The sequence below is a fragment of the Mustela putorius genome, unplaced genomic scaffold (genome assembly GCF_011764305.1).
Source record: "Mustela putorius furo isolate JIRA1106 unplaced genomic scaffold, ASM1176430v1.1 tig00000788_pilon_pilon_pilon, whole genome shotgun sequence".
NCBI classification, from domain to species: domain Eukaryota; kingdom Metazoa; phylum Chordata; class Mammalia; order Carnivora; family Mustelidae; genus Mustela; species Mustela putorius.
In genome coordinates this window covers 9,033,700-9,054,169 of record NW_025421481.1, presented here as the reverse complement: position 1 = coordinate 9,054,169, position 20,470 = coordinate 9,033,700, and the positions used below count along the sequence as shown (strand labels likewise).

Genomic DNA, 20,470 nt, shown 5'->3' with positions numbered 1-20,470 from the left:
TGGGATTGAGCCCTACATCAGGTTCTCTGCTTGGTGGGGAGTCTGCTTCCCCCTCTCTCTGCGCCTGCCTCTCTGCCTACTTGTGATCTCTCTCTCTGTCAAATAAATAAAATCTTAAAAAAATAATGCAGTATCTGCAAAGCACAATGAAGTATGGCACAGTAAAATGAATTATGCCTACACATTAGAGGTTACCAGGGGCTGTGGGGAGGGGGAAATGAAGGAGGATTTCTTAATGGGTATAGCGTTTGTTTGGAGATGAAAAATTCTGGACAAAGATATGGTAATTGCTATACAGAACTCTAATGCCACTAAACTGAATACTTACAATGGGTAAAAATGGCAAATTAAAACAAAACAAAACCATAAAAACAGAAGACCCAAAACAACTTCATGAATTTTCCTGGATCCAAAAGACAGATTATTGTAACATGTTAACAAGTAGTATTCCAAGTGTAATAAAGCATCAGATAGAATGGAGCCACTTCTATACACCTACATGTGTGTTAACAACTATGTGTGTTAACAACATCACTTGGAAGGAAAACAAAAAATGTGTGTTAACAACATCACTTGGAAGGAAAACAAAAAAGGTAACCTCTCTTACCTTTCAAACCATGTCAGTTTAAGATGAATCATAAGTGTTCAAGGTTCAAAATTTCTGAGATTCAATTCTCTTCACTGCAAAGTTTTCAGGATCTGAATGGTGGTGCTCAAGTATCAAAAAAAAAAATCAAATTCCTTAATAAAATGAAGAACCATCCCTAGGACTTCCTAGGAAGAAGAATTTTATATAACTACTGGATGTATTTCTTCACCTTTTATATGTAAGAATATCAAACTTATGGATAACTATATGAAATTTGTAAAGTATCATTTATATAACCTATGAAATGAAAAATCTCACAGCTTTATAATTGAGTACTATCCTATAAATTTACAGTAAAGATTACTAAATGAATGTCCAGCACAAATATAAATTAAATATCGAAACTGGCAAGTTGAGACTTCATGATCTTAAAAATGAAACCATAAAGGAAAATGATCCCATTTTGCATAGCCTTCTTCCCCCCAGAAAGAACTGTGACTCAACAAAACCACATTTTAACAACATGAAGATCTTGTTATAAATTTCAAAACAAAATGGAGGAATTTCCACATAATATATATAACCTTCAAAGTACAATATTAATACATGTCTGTCAGTTAGAAATAACAGCAGTTTGTTAGGCTACAGGGTTTAACATAAAACCAATTTACAAATGTGAAAAGCAGTAGTGGTCTAATATTCACCATTATACATGAATCTGTTTCTTCCAGAAAATTATTTTAAAAATTAAAATTTCTGTATCATGAAATATTAAAATAACACCCAAACATGCCACAATCACTATTCACAAATAAAGTTAAAATGAAATATACAAAAGTTCACTTAATACTGTTAAATAGCAATAAACTACAAGATTTCCTGAACAGAAATGGTAGGACCCCTGAATGTTTTACAGTGAATATCAGGAAAAAAAAATTAAGTTATGATTATTTTTCATGATATATAAGCCAAAAATTTACATGACCATTTCAAAATATACCAATTAAGATTTTTAGTTTGTAAGATGCACTAAATAAACAAATGTCCTTAAAAGTTAACACAAATGCTTAAAACACTTACCAACACCAAGGTGTGTTTATGATGTTCAAAGAGATGCATAATTGAAACTGTAATATTTACTATCTCTGATAAACACATTAATACTTACAATGCTTTAAAACAATCCTCTAAGTTCTTTTTTCTCTCATTTGTATTTATCATGGCTCATTTCAAAGACATATTACAGCTTTTAGCTGATTCCAAGTGAATGTTATTAAAACATACAAATACACACAGAGCACCCCCCCAAAGGAAATAAATGGCTCCCCAAAAAAGTATCATCCCTTCTAATAAAATAATCGTATTTAAGATGAAAACAAGACCTCACATATTTCACTGGACTTGTATGGTTTAGTTTTAACTAAATTAAAGCACAATGGAAAATAGGTAAGTGTATTAGTATACACATATCCAATAATATGCAGTAAATATTATCTAAAATGAGGATAGGTAAAAATAAATAATTTCAGTGCTTTAATTTACTGGTATCTAATGTGAGATCCCCAGAAAGTAAGGTATTCACTTGCTTGAATCAACTTCTGCATCACATGCTTTCCTAAACATAATGTGCTCATCAATTTCTTAGCTACTCTACTTGCGGATGTTCAATAAAAAATTATATAGCATGAACTTAGAGTGTTCAAGATGGCTCACTTATTGTACTGTTAAGCAAAGCTAAATTTACATTCCAGGAAACACTGCAGTTTAATTTTAAAAACAAACAAGAAATGCAGCAGTAAAACAATTCATGAGGAGAAACAGATGCATTCACATCTAATAAAGCCACTGCAACTTCTTCAGGCATTTAACTGTTGTGTTAAATAAACAGACAGTAGTTATTTAGCAGCAATGATTCCGCAATAAATAATGCACTGTGTTTCTCAGTCCTGCACAAAAATTGCAGCTACAGTTACATCAACAGCTGTAACCTACTGGCTCTAATGGCAGAGAAGACCTTAAAACCAACTGTACAAAAAAATTGTCACACTGTGACAACAAATATAAAAACAATCTGTAGGTCTGAAATAAAAAGACTCCACTGTGAAGAGGACAGTGTAGACAAACGGAGATTCCAAGTCCACCAAAAGAAATAATTGCCTTCAGATCTGAGTCCTTGATTGATAAGAAGGGCTGGGGGCTGGGCTTGAAATCATTTTATCAGACTTAAAAGAGCATGCTCTGTCTTCTGTTCTTCCCATGTCCTAAAATATAAAGTCATTTTATGAGGCAGTTCAAGGTTCAGTTTTATCCCACATACAGTATTTGGTGACTCTAGGAAGCTAATGTTCCCACCAGCAAAACTAATGTTCCACGATAAGAGTGATCAGCACTGTCTTAAATGACCCTTTTGTTGATGGGGTCAGTCTACAGCTTCTATGCTTCGAAGTGATGAACCTGAAGACTAGGGAAGCACAAGATGTGTCTTCTGCCTCAGGTGCCAGGGATGGCGTGTGAAGTGATCAAGCCAGGCCACTTGTAAAAGGTCTTTGTGCCATCTGCAGCTTTCAGGATCCCTGACTTGAGTGAGTCAGATTTCTCTCTGAAGAATTACTGAGCTGCCCACATCATACAGAAAAGTGAGTACGTGCAATGCTAAACATACAGTTGTGGAATGCACTGTACATTAGTTTTTACATCAATAATTTTACCGATCAATTTATAAACCAAAAACTTGGTTCCACGCAAAATTTCATGATCGACACGTGAAATGGTTTATGACAAACACACCTGTCTCTGGATAAGAAGAATTTCGAAAACCCGGGTCCTTTTGCAACTGAATCTCTTTCAAACTGAATATTGATACACCTAAAATGTATAGACAAAAATTATCAGGTGAAGGTCTAACATTATTAAAACAAATATAACCCAACTACACAAAGAATGTTTAAAAATGTACATTGATTCAACATGAAACATTTATTATACATTTACAAGGTTACGGCACTCCTGAACTATTTTCCCCTTTGTGCCAATGTTTTGAGAAGAAAACCAAACGAAATAATCTCCCCTCAGAACATTTTCTCTCCAACTCTGTAGGTCTGAAATAAAAAGACCTGTCAATAATGCTTCTAATATGTTTCTTCTCAAATATGTACATACAGAGAATATACGCTCTCTTTATAGGACTTACTGGGGTTGGGAGACCTAATCAAAAGGTATTTCTTGATTTTTACTCTCTCTGTCCTATATCTTTCTCCCTATAATGGCACGAAGGTATCAGGGCGTCAACATAATGACAGACTTTCAGAAAAAAACAACAGGAGGGTTCCATACAACCCTAACTGGCCACCTCAAACTATCAAACTGGGCACTAAGTAATGAAACGCAAATACCATCTTAAAAAACACTTGTATTTCATCTTTCTCCTTTCCATCTCTGCCAGAGAGGTAATCTTCCATTAAAAAATATCCATATAATTTCTAAGTGAGAAATCTTAAGTATTGATTCCAATTAGCAAAACTCAATGAATCAATATTCTTGAGTTATAAATCAGAATGGGAAATTAATGAAAGCTTTTGGAATCTCACTTCCTAAATATCCTAACTCCCCATTTACTTTACTCGGTTTTAAAGTAAAATGTTGGAGTAATCTTTGAAAAGGAGGTTATAAGTGAAACGAAGCAGTTAACTCAGGCATGAGAAATCAGCTCTTTTAGTGACTGACAATATACTCACCACTGTCATGAGGATAGTAAAGTCAGAGTGACCATAGCAAAGAAAAATCATCTTTATATCTTCAAAAGAAAATACGTTCACAAGAAAACAATTTTATGTTTCGGCTATGCTTCATTACTCTTTGCCTGAAACCATTTTTAGAAACTGAATCAAAGCAATCCAGAATGGGCCTAATGACAATGTCTATCATCAGATGGCATTTTCCAATTTAAGTCCGGTAAGATTAATAACCCATACCTAAGTACTAATGATTTCTTACAGAGTAGTGGCAACGTGCTTAGTGTTAAAAGAAACAAGTTAATGGGGTGGTGCCTGGGTGGCTCGGACGGTTGGGTGTCTGACTCTTGGTTTCAGCTTAGGTCAAGTTCTCATGGGTTGTGGGGTCAAGCCCCACTCCAGTCCCACATCCGAGCTCAGCGGGCAGTCTGCTTCAAGACTCCTTCTCCCCCTCCCCCTTATTCGCAGGGGCACGTTCTCACTCACTCACTCTCTCTAAATTAAGTAAGTCTTAAAAAAAAAAAAAAAAAAAAACAAACAAACAAATAAAAACATATGCAAATAAGACACTTCTCTTCAAGGAATTCTGATCTGTTTACAAAAAGACTAAAATCTTATGCTTAAAAACCAACAACAATCTCTTCTACCCCTAACATTGAACAAATGAAAATGAGGGGGCAAGAGGACTTTAGAATTTCTCTTACTTTCAGGTAAAGTATGTATTCTTGGTCCCAGACTTCGAAAGTATACATGTTTCATGGCCTCTTCTGCTGAAATCCTTTTCTTAGATTCGTACTGTGAAAAAGCAAAGAACTGCTTCATTAATGTTTTCTCTACACATATGAAGGGAGGCAGATTAGCATTTAGAACTACAATGACTGCTTTTTCAGAATCAATTTGGAGTACACCAGACACACACTAATGTGAGTTGTTACTGAGATTATGTAGTAAAGACTGTATCTCAGTTCCAAATTTCCAAGATGAAGTTGGATCTTCACTAAAAATTTAGATTACCTGTATTTTCTGAAGTGATAAAAAAATTTAAAAATCTCACCTTTGCTGTTCCTTTTCCTCATGAACACCAAAGGATCATTGGAAATATATCCAATACTTTTATGACGTATTATTAAATTACCTATTGGATACTCATTTCCCTTTTTTCTTTGATGAGATAATCTAGATTTGTTTAAGGTGTCCATGCTTCCAAATCCAGCAGATCAATCATGAATGATGACTGTTTTAAATTTAGGCTAACTATGATAATCTTGCTCCCCAATTCCCAGTCTCTCTTACAATTAATGTTCTGGCCAATGAGACTTGGGAAGAAGCTTTGCAGGGGTTCTGGAAAAGCCTTTGCTTTCCAGATACAAATGGACTATTATGGCTGACACCCTTATCCTCTCTTCTTACTGCTTTGAATAGAGGATATGAATGGTATTTGTAGGTCCAGCAGCCTAGAAGACTGTAAGTATAAAGAAAAAGAACATAAGATAATATGAATTACAGAGAACATGGCCTTGACATAGTTGATCAATGCCAGGAGGGGACTACCTCAGACTGTTTTGGGTCACAACAAGAGACCCATACACATTAAAAGAAGCCATCATTTATTATTATTATAATTCTACTTAAGCATATGCCTTAAGCATACCAGATACTACCATAAATAATCTTATTTAATGGTCATGACAAATACTTATTGACCCCATTCTATGGATGCAGAGAAACTGAGGTTTAATGATTACAAAGATGTAACTTACCTGAAGAAACTTTGTTATTAGCTCGATTCCCTCAGAGTCTAATCTAGAAACAACAAAAAACAAGTAGCAATTTATTCTTTTATCTTAGCCAATAGTAACTTTTCAAATAAAACTATTTTCCAAGGTTTTAATCTGCTAACTTCAAGTGCTCTAAAACAGCCACTCTTACTACTTTCAAATAGACTCAAATCTGTTTTATCCTTAGAAGACTTATCTTGCCACTTGTTTCTTAAAAACTGGGCTTCAACTCAAATTTTCAATAATGAAGAACAAATTATATAATTAAAATAATTTTTTAAAATCACCATCCGTCTCAACATAATCCCTATTATCACAAAAGCTTAAGTTAAGTGTATCAATTTCATAGTGTTCCACTATAGGCAAGATATAAAAGCATCATTTTCTTACTGTATAGGTGAAAACAGAGAGACAAGTGACTCCAAATGTATCACTGTGGTTCACCATAAAAACAGATGATTCATTCAGTACATTTTTATAGGGTAGTCTACTGAGAACTGGGTACTAGAACCTATAAAGTTCAATTTAAATATGCCACAATGACATCATAAAACTTAATTAAAAATTAGGGCTACAAAATCAATGAGGTAGTCAATAAAGATAAAGAATTATAGTGATGAAATCAATATAATAAGTAGTAGAGGACTTAGGGACTATTTTAAAGGGATAACCTCTTGATCAGAAATCACAGGTTCTATTTTGCATGCCTTTCACTGGGAAAAAGCACAATTATGAATAAAGAAATATTTCCCAAGTGCTCTTAGTGGGTACTGTGGATGCTGTGGCCTAGACATTCTCCAGACTCTTTTAATTCTAGTGGTTTGCCTTCTGACAAATATCCAGAACTCCTTGGACATAGACAAACTAGGGGCTAAGGTCACAGAGAATCTGCTTTAAAGAACAGCTTCAACTTTCTGCACTGGACACTACAATAGCATGCATTATATAAATGACAAAAATAGGATTTATGCTACTTAGAAGGAAGAGATATGCACAAAAAGCCCCGCACATAGTGTTATTCTTCCTAAGAAAGTCTACTTAGAATGTTATTAGTTGCTATAGTAACAATAAGAACATCAATTCACATAAATACTTGAAAAATATTTTTGGTATCAGAACTGTTTTTTCTACTCTCTCTAGCTTGAGAATAAATGGAACTAGAGCCAAGTGTGTTACATCATGAGCAATATGAATGGCTTTTGATTAAAACAGAGATTGACCTTATTTGGTATGTATGACCTTATTTGGGTATACTCTATTTTTTTAAGGGATCATAAAAAAACACAGTCAAAGGGGTTAGTTATTGGGGCTCCTGGGTGGCTCAGTGGGTTAAGCCGCTGCCTTTGGCTCAGGTCATGATCTCAGGGTCCTGGGATCGAGTCCCGCATCGGGCTTTCTGCTCAGCAGGGAGCCTGCTTCCCTCTCTCTCTCTCTGCCTACCTCTCCATCTACTTGTGATTTCTCTCTGTCAAATAAAAACATAAAATCTTTAAAAAGAAAAAAAAAGGGGGGGGTTAGTTATTCTTTGTTACTTATTGAAAATATAATAATTCTATAAGCAGAAATGTTCTGACTGAAATTTTAATGGGGGTTTTAAACGGATCTGGGGGTAGATTTGAGAAACTTTAATGAAATGGCCACCATTAGGGATGTGAGGGGTCAGAGAATTTACATCCCTCAAATACAAATCATGTCATTAACACTGGCCAAATACTGATGGGTTATCTTGGGTCAGAGTCAAGATTTCACTTCTAACACTTAGGTTTTTAAAGAAAATACAGAATAATTCTGTAGGAAGCAAAACAAAAATTCCATCATGGTCTTCATGGTACTGAATACAGCATTGACCAATGTCTTCTTTCTGACAAGCTGAATAATCTACATAAACTCTAGAATTCTAATATGGATGTTCTATATTCATTTTATTTATAGCTCAATTCTGTGAGTTATGTACCCTGGTCTCTGAATTATAAAATTAATCTGACAAAAGGAAGAAATTCATTTAAATTAGATCCTAAAATATCTAAGAACTCTATGTGTATTATATATTTTTCCCTGAATCCTTACTGTGGCTAATGCTTCAAGAAACTGGAAAGAATAATGAGGGTTTTCCCCCTTTAACTTAAAGAAAAAGAAAAAAAATACCTGGGTGCATGGTTAATCAGAGGCTGTGGTTTGTATTTTGGAAAGTTGTAGTTCTTGAACTCATCATTTGAAGAAACACCTGGCCAAGTTTCCTGAGATGGTGTTCCTGAATTAAAAAAAAATAAATTTCTATTTGTAAATATATAAAAATTTATATATACACAAATATATATAAATAAGCAGAACTAAGAAAGTATCTTAAAGAACAATTTACATTTAGTAGCTGATTTGACTATTTCAACTGAAAGCAAAATGACAGAGATAGTAAACACATATTGACTTTTTTGGGGACTATGCAATGATGCCATAAAAATGATGATGCCTAATTGATACCTAACCTAGAAATACTTCCTAATAAGCTAAAGATCAATTTTATAGTATTTCTCTTCTCTGTTCTTGCATACAATTTTTAATGCAAAGGCAGAACTTAGTAAATGAAAAGGAGAAGTTCCACAGAAGCCTCTATAATTACGCTGATTATAAGTCTTTTCTCCGTAATCAGTTTTTTTTTTTTTTTTTTTTAAAGATTTTATTTTTAAGCAGTCTCTACACCCACCATGGGGCTTGAACTCACAACCCAGAGATTAAGAGTCCCATGTTCTACTGACAGAGACAGTCAGGTGCCCTAACTAATTATAATTCTTGTGACAGCTATCCTAGTCTCAGTACCAAACTTTTAAAAATTTTTAAAAATATATAGTCTTATCTAGCTAGCCACAAATGAAGGAAACAAATTACTGAGAAAATATTTCAATTACCGAGCAGTCGGAAAATCAAGTGCAGTTCATCTTCCACCGTTGAGCCTGGAAACAGAGGTCTTCCAGAAGCCATTTCAAAGAAAATGCAACCAACACCCCTTTAAGAGATATCATAAAAAAAGGAAATAAATAAGCAATCCATTTACATATTATGAAGAAAATTATCTTTTCCTTAAGACTGCCTCTGGAGATGGACAATTTTGTATTAGCCAGCTAGAAAACCTCCCACAGAGAGATTTTTTTCAGCTCGAACTAAGTTAATTTGTTAATGTAGCCTTTTTGTCTCAACTTCTATATTGCTTTGTCCATTCCTCCATTTCCCCTCCTCTGTCCTGCCTTAAAATGTCCAGTTCTCTTCTGCCTGACCCTTGAAGAAAAACATCGCTAATAGTGATTTAATGCCCATTACGTATTAGATAGTAGGCAGCAGGGATAGGGAGAATCATATGATTCAAGATACCTCTATGCAGGAGCAGAGGTAGAACATTCAGGTGCCAGGATGGCGAGTATGTATGTGTGTGAGAGAAGGGAAAAAAATGAATGGGGATTCAGTGGATGAACACTATCTTCTAGAATCCATGTCAATACCTTTAATACATAGTCCCTTCTGTTAAAGGACTCACAATCTAAACACTGTATGTAAAATTTTACATATTAAAACGGTATACAAAAAGTTACAATGATGGAGCCACTATGTAAAACAGTATGGCTGTCCCTCGAAATAATTTAAAATAGAATTACTATATGATCCAGGAATTCTACTCCTAAGTAAATAGCAAAAGACCTGAAAAAGTCTCAAAGACATATTTGTCACTCATGTTCATAGCAACATTACTCATAATAGCCAAAAGGTAGAAATAGCCCATATGTCCACCAACAAATGGATAAACAAAATGTAGCATTCATGTATCATGATTATTCAGTCTTAAAGTCAAATATCTCTACAACATGGATGAAACTTGAAGACAATTATGTTATGTGAAATAAACTAGTCACAAAAGGACAAATGCTATATCATTTTTCCCCTATTAGGTGCTTAGAAATGTCAAATTCACAGAGACAGAAAGTAGAATGGTGGTTGCCCATGGCTGGAGGGAGGAGGAAATGGGGAGTTGCCTAATGGGTACGGAGTCTCAGTTTCGCAAGATGAAAAAAATTTCTGGAGTGTAAGGTTGCACAACAATGTGAACGTACTTAATGCCAAAGAACTATACAACTAAAATGGGTTAAGATGGTAAATTTTATTTTATGTATATTTTACCACAATTTAAAAAATAAGTTTAAGATGTTATATAAAATTATATATAATTGTTCAATGTAAGACAACAGAAGGAAGCATATGACTTATCATTGCGTTAGTCAATAAATCCAACCACATTTCAGAGCAAGGGATTTGTCATTGGATGCTAGGTTGTATTCAGGAAGGATTTATGAAAAGCTGCGTTTTTAAGGTTCAGGCACAGAGATGCACAGCAGGTATTCCGGAAGGGTGGACTGGTATGAATGTAAGTGCAAAGGTGGGAAAGCCCAGGTTATTTCTGAGGGAGTATTCATATAGACGAACAGTCTAATATAAGTTGAAAAAGATAGTTTAGAGACGTCTTACGGAGATCATTAAGTATCAGATTGATGAATTATACACCTTACTCTATACGTAAAAAATGGGGAGGCAGCAAAGGTATTTGAGTAAAGAAATGTCATGATCAGAGTGGGATAAGAGGAAGATAGCTACAATATTTTATTATTCTTAGATCAATTTAAGGCCAAGTGGATTTTTATGAATATTAAATGGTAAGGATAGTTTTAGTTTAAACTACAATTTAGTTTTAGTTTAAACTACATATAAAGCATTCTTCTAAATGCTTTATATGTATTATCTCATTTGGTCTTAATATTATCCACAGAACAGCCTTTTAAAGTAGTTATTGTTATTATTCCCATTTCCTTAAATGAGGAAACTGAGGCAAGTCCAGTAATTTGAGTAAGATTATTATATAGTTGTAAGTGGCAGAACTGGTAAACCTAGGTAATCTTACTCATGTGTCAAAACTTTTAATTATTGCTTATATTGTCACTCTTTAAAGTAATATCTCCTTAAAAGTCAAATATCTATTAACATGCCCTATGTTAATGGCTACATTCTTTCAAATGGCAATAACATCTGCATGTATTTACCACATGTCAATCTGTGTTGAGTACTCTGAGGAACCGAGAAGCACATCAGGTGGCCGGTACCACAGTGTGACGACTTCATTGGAGTAGGTCTTTGTGGGAACTGACTTGGCTCTGGCTAGCCCTTCATAGGGAAAAGAAAATAATTTAAAAATGTCTATAATGGACTTTCCAACCCATATCTTTACCATGACTTCAGTCAAAAGGATGTTTGAGACAGCTGTCTAGTTTCCTAAAGTTTAAAAAATCAGTTTTATGAATTTTTTCCGAATATGCATGGTTTTGTGTAAGCAAATCCTTATGTAATTAAATAATAACAATTCCACAATCAGAGACTATTTTTATTTGTATGCATGTGACTATACCTGATATAGTGCCTGGGTTAATCTAAACTTAAGATACTTGCCTTCTATGAATCATGGTGCCAAAATTATTTCCAAGTAGAACTTAAATTAATGCCAAATAGGCCAATGAGACAGAGATAAAGAGTTTTACTTCTTATACCTACAGGCTTCTGTTACCTGTTTTTAACCTGATTCCAACTTTCATTTGTTATAACAATTTTAGTTTTCTTAGACTAAATTACACTGCTATTGTGTACTTTAAGCTATATTTAAGAATGATTTTAAATAAAACGGACCACACTGCGTTTGGCTAACTGATGAAAACCATATGCCATTCCTTTGCCAATTTAAAATGGAATTCACTGATTATCTAGAAATAAAGGCAAAGAGTTACAACTTTATCTCTTGAGCCACTGATGTGAGAGTTGTTTTTACTACCTTTAAGCCTCCAAATTCTGATCGCCTGAAGAAGTAACTATGAAAGATACCTGAATATGAATTTATTCTAACATATAGCCTATTTCAAATAACAAGGAATAATTCATTTTTAGACTGTGATTTGTTATGTATAACTTTTAATATTTGATTAAAATATTACATATAAAAATATCATTAAAGAATAATTACTTTATTAAACTGGATAAAGGCACTCAAAACCAGAAATTTAAATAGTTAGGCAGCACTCATACTATTTTTGTTTAGTATAACAGCTAAGGAGTGTAACTGGAACAATGCTGACACTATCTTATTTAATTACAAGTCTTACTCTACCAACCCAACTTGGTAAAATAAGTTCAACAAATTATTTTCCTACCAACTTTGGTAGCAAGATGTGGACAGCTTTCTAATATCTCTTCCTGATATTAACAGTGGGTTATGTGGGAACAAAAGACAAGGCCACAAATTTGCTTATTCTATAACAAATAAGCATAGCATCAAAGCAACTACAAGTTACAGTTTTCACAGTACCTTACTCTCTTGCTCCTGAGACATTCTGAACTAGGGTGCTTGTTCAAACAGACTCCTAGTTCACAATTAGAATTTCAATATTGATATGAAATGAAATAATCTCTTCCAAACCAAATTAACTGTGATAAAGTATATTTACAGAAGCCATTTTCTATTATTAATGAAAATGTTTGTCTATATTAGTACTTCCCTAGATCTGAATTTCATCAATCATAGCAAAAAGGATAAAATTTTCATAGAGATCAAGAACAATTTACAATAAAATACTCAAAGTTATATGACCCTCCATTACTTGCGGTCAAGTATATTTACTATGTAACCAATAAAAAATAAATAACTAAAAGCAGAGTTGAAACTGATTGTACTATCTCATGGAATAATCAGAATTACTCGGTGGCTTGTAAAAGTTAAGATTTGCTTGGCTTGCTTTGTTAGAAGCAAAATTTAAAGCACTCAGAGCATTCCCTCCAAAAAGTAAAATTTTGCATTTCTAATAGGCAAACAGGGTTTCTCTATCACTGCTATTCATTTTAGGATTAAGGAATAAGGAGCAGTAGTAAATGCAGCTCAGCAAACAAAACAAAACCAAGCCAAAAATAAAAACACAGAACGAAATAAAGAAAATAAAAACTACAAGGAAAATAACAACATCAACTGTGCTCAAAAGACTATATAATATACATCAACATATGCAAATATGCTACTTTATAGCATACTTTCAAACAGTAAAGTTAAATGAGTAAAAGTTAGGAATTTCCTGAACAAATTCACCACCTAGTGAATTTTTAATGTTATTAACCAAGCAATACTTGAAACACTTATATTTTTAAATGTAATACAATATTCCATAAGTAAAACTACTATTACCACTTACGAAAAAAGATTAGGTGCTAATTGTGAAAACGGCACAGGCTTTTTAAGACCATGTTCTATTACAGTACTGTAACTCTCAAAATGTAGAATATTTTTAAAAAAACCCTAAAAACAAAAATTACTATAGTTTCTTCAATATAAAAAAATTTACTTCCTAGAAGCAAAAAGAACATGTAATCTCATTAAAATCGGGTTACCTAAAAAGACAGATAAACAGCATTAATTAGTTAATAAGCACACAAATACAAAGTCTTGGTGGCAAGCATATTAAAGAAACAACCTTTCAGTAGTGGCATTTATACTGTTTAGTCTTGGGACCCCTTTTATTAAGATTTAAAATTATTGAGGACCCAAACAGCTTTCATTTAAAATCACCAATTATATATTGACATGAATTTTTATGAAAAAGATTTTTTCTAAAGGAAAATAAAAATTAGTACAAATGGTCTTATTCATATTTTTGCAGTCTATTTTAAAAGAAGACTCTTATATTCTCACAACTGCTTTTGCATTCAATCTGTTGTGATAATGCTGCCTTGACTGAATTATATATACGAAGAGAAGCAGATCTCACACAGATCACACAGGCATGAAGCTAGAAAGAGGAAGAGAATTTAAACAGCCTTTTCTGAAAACTGCATATTCTCTGAAACTACACCAATTTTAATTTCTTAAAGATTATGTGGCAACTGAAATTATATTAGTAAACTTCTCATACCGTTTCATTCAAATTCATTGGTCTATCTTGCACTTTAAGTGAATCTTTTACCCAAGCATGATTCTATAATATCATGTAAGTACTAGTCATTTGGGAAATATTGATTCCCTATGTTATACAGATATTCCAAATGCTTACAGATTTCTAAACATAACAAAAAGACCGTATTTGTTAGTATCACCACTGATCTCACTAGTAAACTCTTCAAGTAAGGGGAAAATACTGAGCTCAAAGGGGCAGATTCAAATTTCCAAAACCTGATTTTTGCTTGAAAACTCAAACCTTCCTATTGGCAAGAAATACTTTCAGTTCTTTTCCTTGAAGTGACAGGCTCACTTCATTTCCAAGAAAATGTGTACCAAATATACCTAAGTCTGAGACCCCAGTTTGTCCATCAGTCATTTTTGTCAAGTCTTAAAAAAAAAAAAGTTAGTTCAGTTTGCACTCACACAAGCACTATTCCTTGAGAGAACCATAGTATTACCATGTGTAGTAGATGGGTTTTACGTATACGTCTCATTTCATCACATAAAATACTAAAAAGACATGTACTTAAAGATGGAAATTTAATAAACTTAATGGGTTTTACTGCTTCATCAAATACCATTTTATATGTAACTGACACTTTTTTCCTCCAAGTGTATACAGTGGTGAAGAACACAATGACTACTAAGTACAATTTGGTGCTTAATTTATACTAACGTTACCTACCAGTAGCTTTACCCCTTACTGCTTTTGGACCATCGCTGCAAATATTAACACAGTGAAAAAGTCAAGTAAACATTTAGTATAATTTTGGTAATATGCACCTTTGGAGATGCCCTGAAAGGGTGTCAGGATGCTTAGGGGTCTAAAGACCATACTTGGGAATTAGTGCCTTCTGGCATCATGAACATAACTCACCCACCAAAGTTTTATCAAGCATCTTACTCAGTGGCCTACAGAATTTCCAAACCACATAAAAGAAATCACACAGTGTCAACAGTTGTTCTTATAAATGTAACCACTTGGAACGATTTACAAATATCTCACACATCCATACCAAAATCTGCTAGCTTTAATTCTCCTTTTTCATTAATGAGTAGATTCTGTGGTTTCAAGTCTCGGTGTAATACCTTTCTTCTGTGGCAATATGCCAAACCACGTAGAATTTGGTATAAAAACAGCTACAGAAACAAATGAATAGAAATCAGTCTTACAAGTAATAAGATACACTTTAGTAAGCATGTTATGGTAAACAAAAAGCAACTGGCCTAGAAGAGTCAAAGAAAAAAACCTGCATCCTTAAGTACAAAGCCTTTCCTTATATAGTTGTTCTCCAAATTTTACAATTTATTATTCTATTTGAAGCATCTATCTATTTTTCTAGTCTGACAATTTCTACAAAAATAAACACTGAAAATAAAATGAAATGAAACTTTGTATAGTAATAGTCCATTTGTTATAGCAAATGATTTAAAATAAATATATCCTCATAAGTTTATAGCCTACTAAGGCTTATAATTTATGATATTCTGGCAAAACAACTAACCAACATCTCCCCCCCACCCCCCACCAAAAAAAACCTGATCTGGGACAGTGTTGTTAAAATAAGGCATTGGAATTGGTGGTTTTATAAAGATTCTGAGGTGTCAAAGAGAATGGTGCTGCATAGCTCTGGCAAATTACGTGCTATAAAAATAACCTAAACCAGCTTCTATCACCCACCCTCTGGGTACTTTACTTTCTGCACCTCCTACACAGCCTTCAAAATCTGCTATGATTCAGAAAAGGGAATTAGCACTGTAGAGCTCTGAATGACTCTCTGAAAAAAGCAATTCCAATAAAGCTAATGGTAGACTTTTTTTTTGGTAGAAAAAGGGATGTGGAACACAGAAGGTCTTCAATTCTATGGAGTTGACAACAAAGAGCTTCAAGTACAGAGGATTCAAGAATGTATCTCCAGTTTACTTGTAGGTGAAAAATAGAGCATTAGGACATTAACAAGCCAGGGCAGGAAGCTGAACAACAGGCCTGAAGAAATTCTAAGCAGCAGTTTCCACACACTACATATTTGCATGTTTTGAAAACTCTAAAATTACTATTTCTATATATTCCTGTTACTTTCTATGTTTGAAAAATATAAGGGCTATTTAAAATGACACACTAAAACATACCTTTACATTGTGCATACTCATGATGTTTCCACAGTCGTCCATGTACTGTTTTAGGTCTTTATCCTGAAAAAATACAGTACTTTACTATGTGATACGTACTTCTCAGAAGGCATGGCTGATTTACTCAATACTATTTAATTTTTAAAAGTGTTTTTTCCTTTGAGTAAAGATATTAAATGTGCAACACATAATTCAATTATGTGCAACACAAAATTAATTATCAATAATTCAACAGCTATGCCCTGGAGCTGTTAACTCAATTTCCTATGTCTTATTATTGTAAAAGTACATACTGAATTTTCGTTAAATGCTTACCAGATACTCAAAGACCAGAGTCAAAGATTTATCTGTATGAACAATGTCATGTAAGGTTACTATATTTGCATGTTTTAGATCCTTTAATAGTGAAACTGCAAAAAAAAAAAAAGTCAATTACTCAGTCTGTGGTAGCCATACTATAAAAATCTGAAGTTTAACATAAGAACGGAGTTTAAGATTCTCTTAAGTGTAAAATAAAACTTCACCAATGCAATCTATAGTATAAATTATACTACCTATAGTATAGTATAAATTTTAACAGAATCATTTTTTTATCTTTCATTTTATGGCTTTGGGTTTATTTTTAATACTTCAAACTGTTCCCAATGTTACAATAATATTCTCCATAATATCTTCTGTTTTTTCCTCAAATATTAACTTATTGAGACATATAAGATTAATTTAGATGTAGGTTAGGATCCCTCCAAACTGCTTATGAGTTGCTTCAAGCCATTTTCTAGATAATCTAGCTTAAAAAAAAAAAATGGTATCCTGGTATTTACTTTCTGTGTTTATTAATTTATAGTTTCCTTACCCCATTGATAATACATAACATTTCCCAATGTCAAATACTTATCCAGGACAGTAATTTTTAATGACTTCATAGTATCTCACTGTATGATAATAAAAAATACTGTTAAATATTTTGACTTTAAATATTAGCTTTTTAAATGTCTAAATATATCTCCCAGTTATCTATGTCTGAGCTCTTTCTACTTACAAAAAAAAAAACAAACAAAACTCTTGATATGCAGCTTTGGTTTTAAAACATTCTATATAAATTCTTTTATTCATTTTGCTCACAAAGATCAAATTTTACCTTCTCTTATAGCCGTGCAGGGTGCACCTTCTTCATGTTCCAACCGGATCTCTTTTAATGCGACCAAATTCTCTGTCAATTTACTTCTTCCTTTATATACTGTCGCATATGTACCCTGTAAAATATATTTTTGAAAGACACATCAAAATATCCTGAGTCCATCTATAGCACCTATACAATAAAGAGCCCTAACTAAATTCCCAATTTGTAATCATAGGTTAAAGTCCATTTTGCAAGGAAAACTCTACAATGTCTTGACTTGGTTTTCTTATAGCTAAGAGGACTTTCAGTACCATATGCAGAGCTTTCATATTCTTAGAACCCTATGGAGTGCCTCAAGGTATGAAAACCTAGAGAGAATATCTGATTAGTAACTGGATCAGTAGCTTTAGAATCAAAGATACTTTACCTGCAGTGGTATGTGGACTTTGAGGCAACTAATTGAGCATATTAACTGAAAACTGAAAATGTAACTGACATGTTAAATTAGAAAAATTTAATCAGATCTCAGAATTCTCAGAATTTGCATACATTCACTCTCCTTTCTCTCCTTTAAAGAACAAGTATATCCAAATATATTCTACAGGAGATTTTTTCTATCATTGCCAAGATAGCCCACAAATTCTCTTATGCTTCCCTATTAGCTAATTCCATTATCTTCTGCCTGGCCCTTTCTCACCCTGGGGGGGAAGACCACTTCGAAATTAGTCAGGACTAGTATCAAGTTCAAGAAAACCAAGGTCTTCTTAGCCAAAAATTTCCTTAACTTTCAGTAAGATGTGTCTTCATCTTTAGAAATAAAATTTTGACTTCTCACAGGTTTGAACTCATTTAATTTTCCATATGACAGCACAGACGGCAGACTACCAGGAGGCTAACAGATAGATGCCTATTTTGTTACCAAGAAAGCTTTTATTGCTTCAATAAAAGATTACAAACTAAAAAAAAAAAAAAAAACCTCATTTCCTTTCAAATTGATGCCATAATTTCAAGAATTGAAGGTTTTCTTCCTTCTAACATTCTGTGGCCTTTTCTGTACAAGACAACAGTGCTTATATCCGCGCCCCCGCCCCCGCCCCCCCGGTTGTAAAAGTCTGTGGACTGACTGTGGACTTCGGATAATGAACAAGAAAAAAAAAAAGGTGTTTTATATTATTGAAATAAATATTTGCTTACCTCTCCAAGCTTTTCCAATTTGATATAGGTTTCCATTTTTCCAAACCCAATTTCTGACTGAAAGCAAACAATTATAAATTTAGTATTCTTAAAATTTCAATCTGTCCCTTCCTCGATTTTTTTTTAATATCATCCTTTTTCTTTTTAAAAAAGAGTGTACTTTATTTTTATTATTCTTCTAAGGTAAGCTCCACACCAAACATGGGGCTTGAACTCATGACTCCCAAGACCAAGAGTCACATGACCTACCAACTGAGCCAACCAGGCACTCCTCTTCCTCAACTTCTGAAACTTTCCTGATCTAAAGAGTGTCTTGAAATAGAAAAATCTGATTATAATTAAATTGTTAACATCTGTCAAGTTTTAAAATACATCCAATGTTGAACATTCAAGGGTTCTAAAACATCAAAGTACCCAATTTTAAAAACATCATCTTTTTATATAGATTGGTTAACATTCTGCTAAGAAAAAAATGTTTTCATTTAAGGCCCTGAGATTTAAGATACCACCAGCATTTTAAGATACTAAAGAACTTTATAAAAGACAACTACATGATTTCCTTTTTAGCAAAACTGCAAAGTAAGTAATTTTCCTATATATTTTCCTTCACTAATCTTTGACTTCCCTAGGAAAGCCTGCAAACAGCAAAATACTACTTGTTTCAGATTTTCTAACCAAAATGCAATGAAAAAGACAAGTGCCAGTCACACTCCATTATGGATCAGGAAACTAACGCAGAAGTAGTTAAATCTAAATCTGACACCCCTACTCTTTCTCAAAAAGTCCTTAAATATAAGTTTGTAAAACCACTGCTTTTAAACCTTGAGCTTGTTTGCCTCATTTCTGTATGGAGTCAATAAACGAAGTAGATGGAATACACCCAAATATGTAATGGAAACTTAGCATTTAAAAACTAAAAACAAAAAGCCTCAACAAAAAAATTTAAGGAAAAAGAAAAAAATACAGAGACGAAAACTTAGGGATTGAGAAAGCAGCAACAGATAAATTAAGAATTTTCTTAAAATTGCTTTCTCTTACTCCTTTGTAGGTCCTAGAAAAGGCAATAGTCTAAAGATTCACTTCTCATTGAGAATGGTGTCACGCCCTTTAAAAAAATAGCCAGTGAAAGGAAACAATGTTTTTTTATACACAATCTCGGCTTTCAAAGTTGTATAAATAACACTGGGTCCTTAAATACTATGTTTTAGTCCAATTCTAAAGGTTCAAATATGCAATTTTTCCACAGGTGTTGAATAAAAAAAAACAGTACTTGACAATTTGACTTAACATCACTTACCATGTTGGTAGGGTAAATTGCCCAAAGTTGAAAGGCCAAAAATAGCACAGGTCCCCCAAATAAGCTGTTATCTTTATAAATTAAATTTTATTGTTTTTAGTAAGGCATAACTGATGCATCTTTAATCCTTTTGTTACAATGATTTATATCATGTTAAAAACCATGAGGAAAACTGTATGTCTAACAGTACATAATTCAATTTTGCTAAACTAATAAAAACTTCAGTCACAGGTGGTATTAATGGATGACTGCAAAACTTTTTGCCCTCTCTAAAATTCTTCTCACTATGTGGTATTTTAAAGCAATTTTATTAAAAAAAAAAAATGAGATTCTGGAACTGTCACACACCATCCACCCATGTACACTGTCTTATATGTGACTGAGAGATACTAAGTCCTTGCTTTCTATTATCAGTAACTGCAGAATAATAAAAACTACAACAGGTAACACTTTCCAAATACAAATGGAGTTTTTTAACTTTAATAGGGAAAATGTGACAAATAGCCCACTATCTGGTACATGAGAGCCTGATCCTGAATAGTCTTTTAGTGTTTTATCTATTGCCTATTGAGCTAGGATCACAAATAACTACTTTGAAAAAAAGCTAATTGCTAGGGTCACATAAA

The 20,470-nt window shown here is 33.3% G+C and overlaps 1 protein-coding gene across 3 annotated transcripts in view; it reads right to left on the bottom strand.

Moving 5' to 3' along the window:
* Positions 1-1,102: 1,102 nt before the first annotated feature.
* CDK17 (cyclin dependent kinase 17) overlaps positions 1,103-20,470 on the bottom strand; it is a 109,913-nt gene continuing 90,545 nt past the window's right edge. The window contains exons 6-17 of one of the 3 annotated variants that reach the window (XM_004748493.3): positions 18,548-18,604; positions 17,372-17,486; positions 16,549-16,643; positions 16,234-16,296; positions 15,120-15,243; positions 11,177-11,297; positions 9,002-9,099; positions 8,244-8,349; positions 6,081-6,123; positions 5,025-5,115; positions 3,377-3,454; positions 1,103-3,204 (exon numbers count right to left, since the gene is read on the bottom strand). In XM_004748493.3, the coding sequence (XP_004748550.1) occupies positions 3,197-3,204; positions 3,377-3,454; positions 5,025-5,115; positions 6,081-6,123; positions 8,244-8,349; positions 9,002-9,099; positions 11,177-11,297; positions 15,120-15,243; positions 16,234-16,296; positions 16,549-16,643; positions 17,372-17,486; positions 18,548-18,604 (999 nt within the window). In that variant the 3' untranslated portion in view covers positions 1,103-3,196. Of the gene's footprint in view, positions 3,455-5,024; positions 5,116-6,080; positions 6,124-8,243; positions 8,350-9,001; positions 9,100-11,176; positions 11,298-15,119; positions 15,244-16,233; positions 16,297-16,548; positions 16,644-17,371; positions 17,487-18,547; positions 18,605-20,470 lie in introns of all 3 variants that reach the window. The other 2 variants (XM_004748492.3, XM_045084811.1) reach the window with 2 other exon arrangements.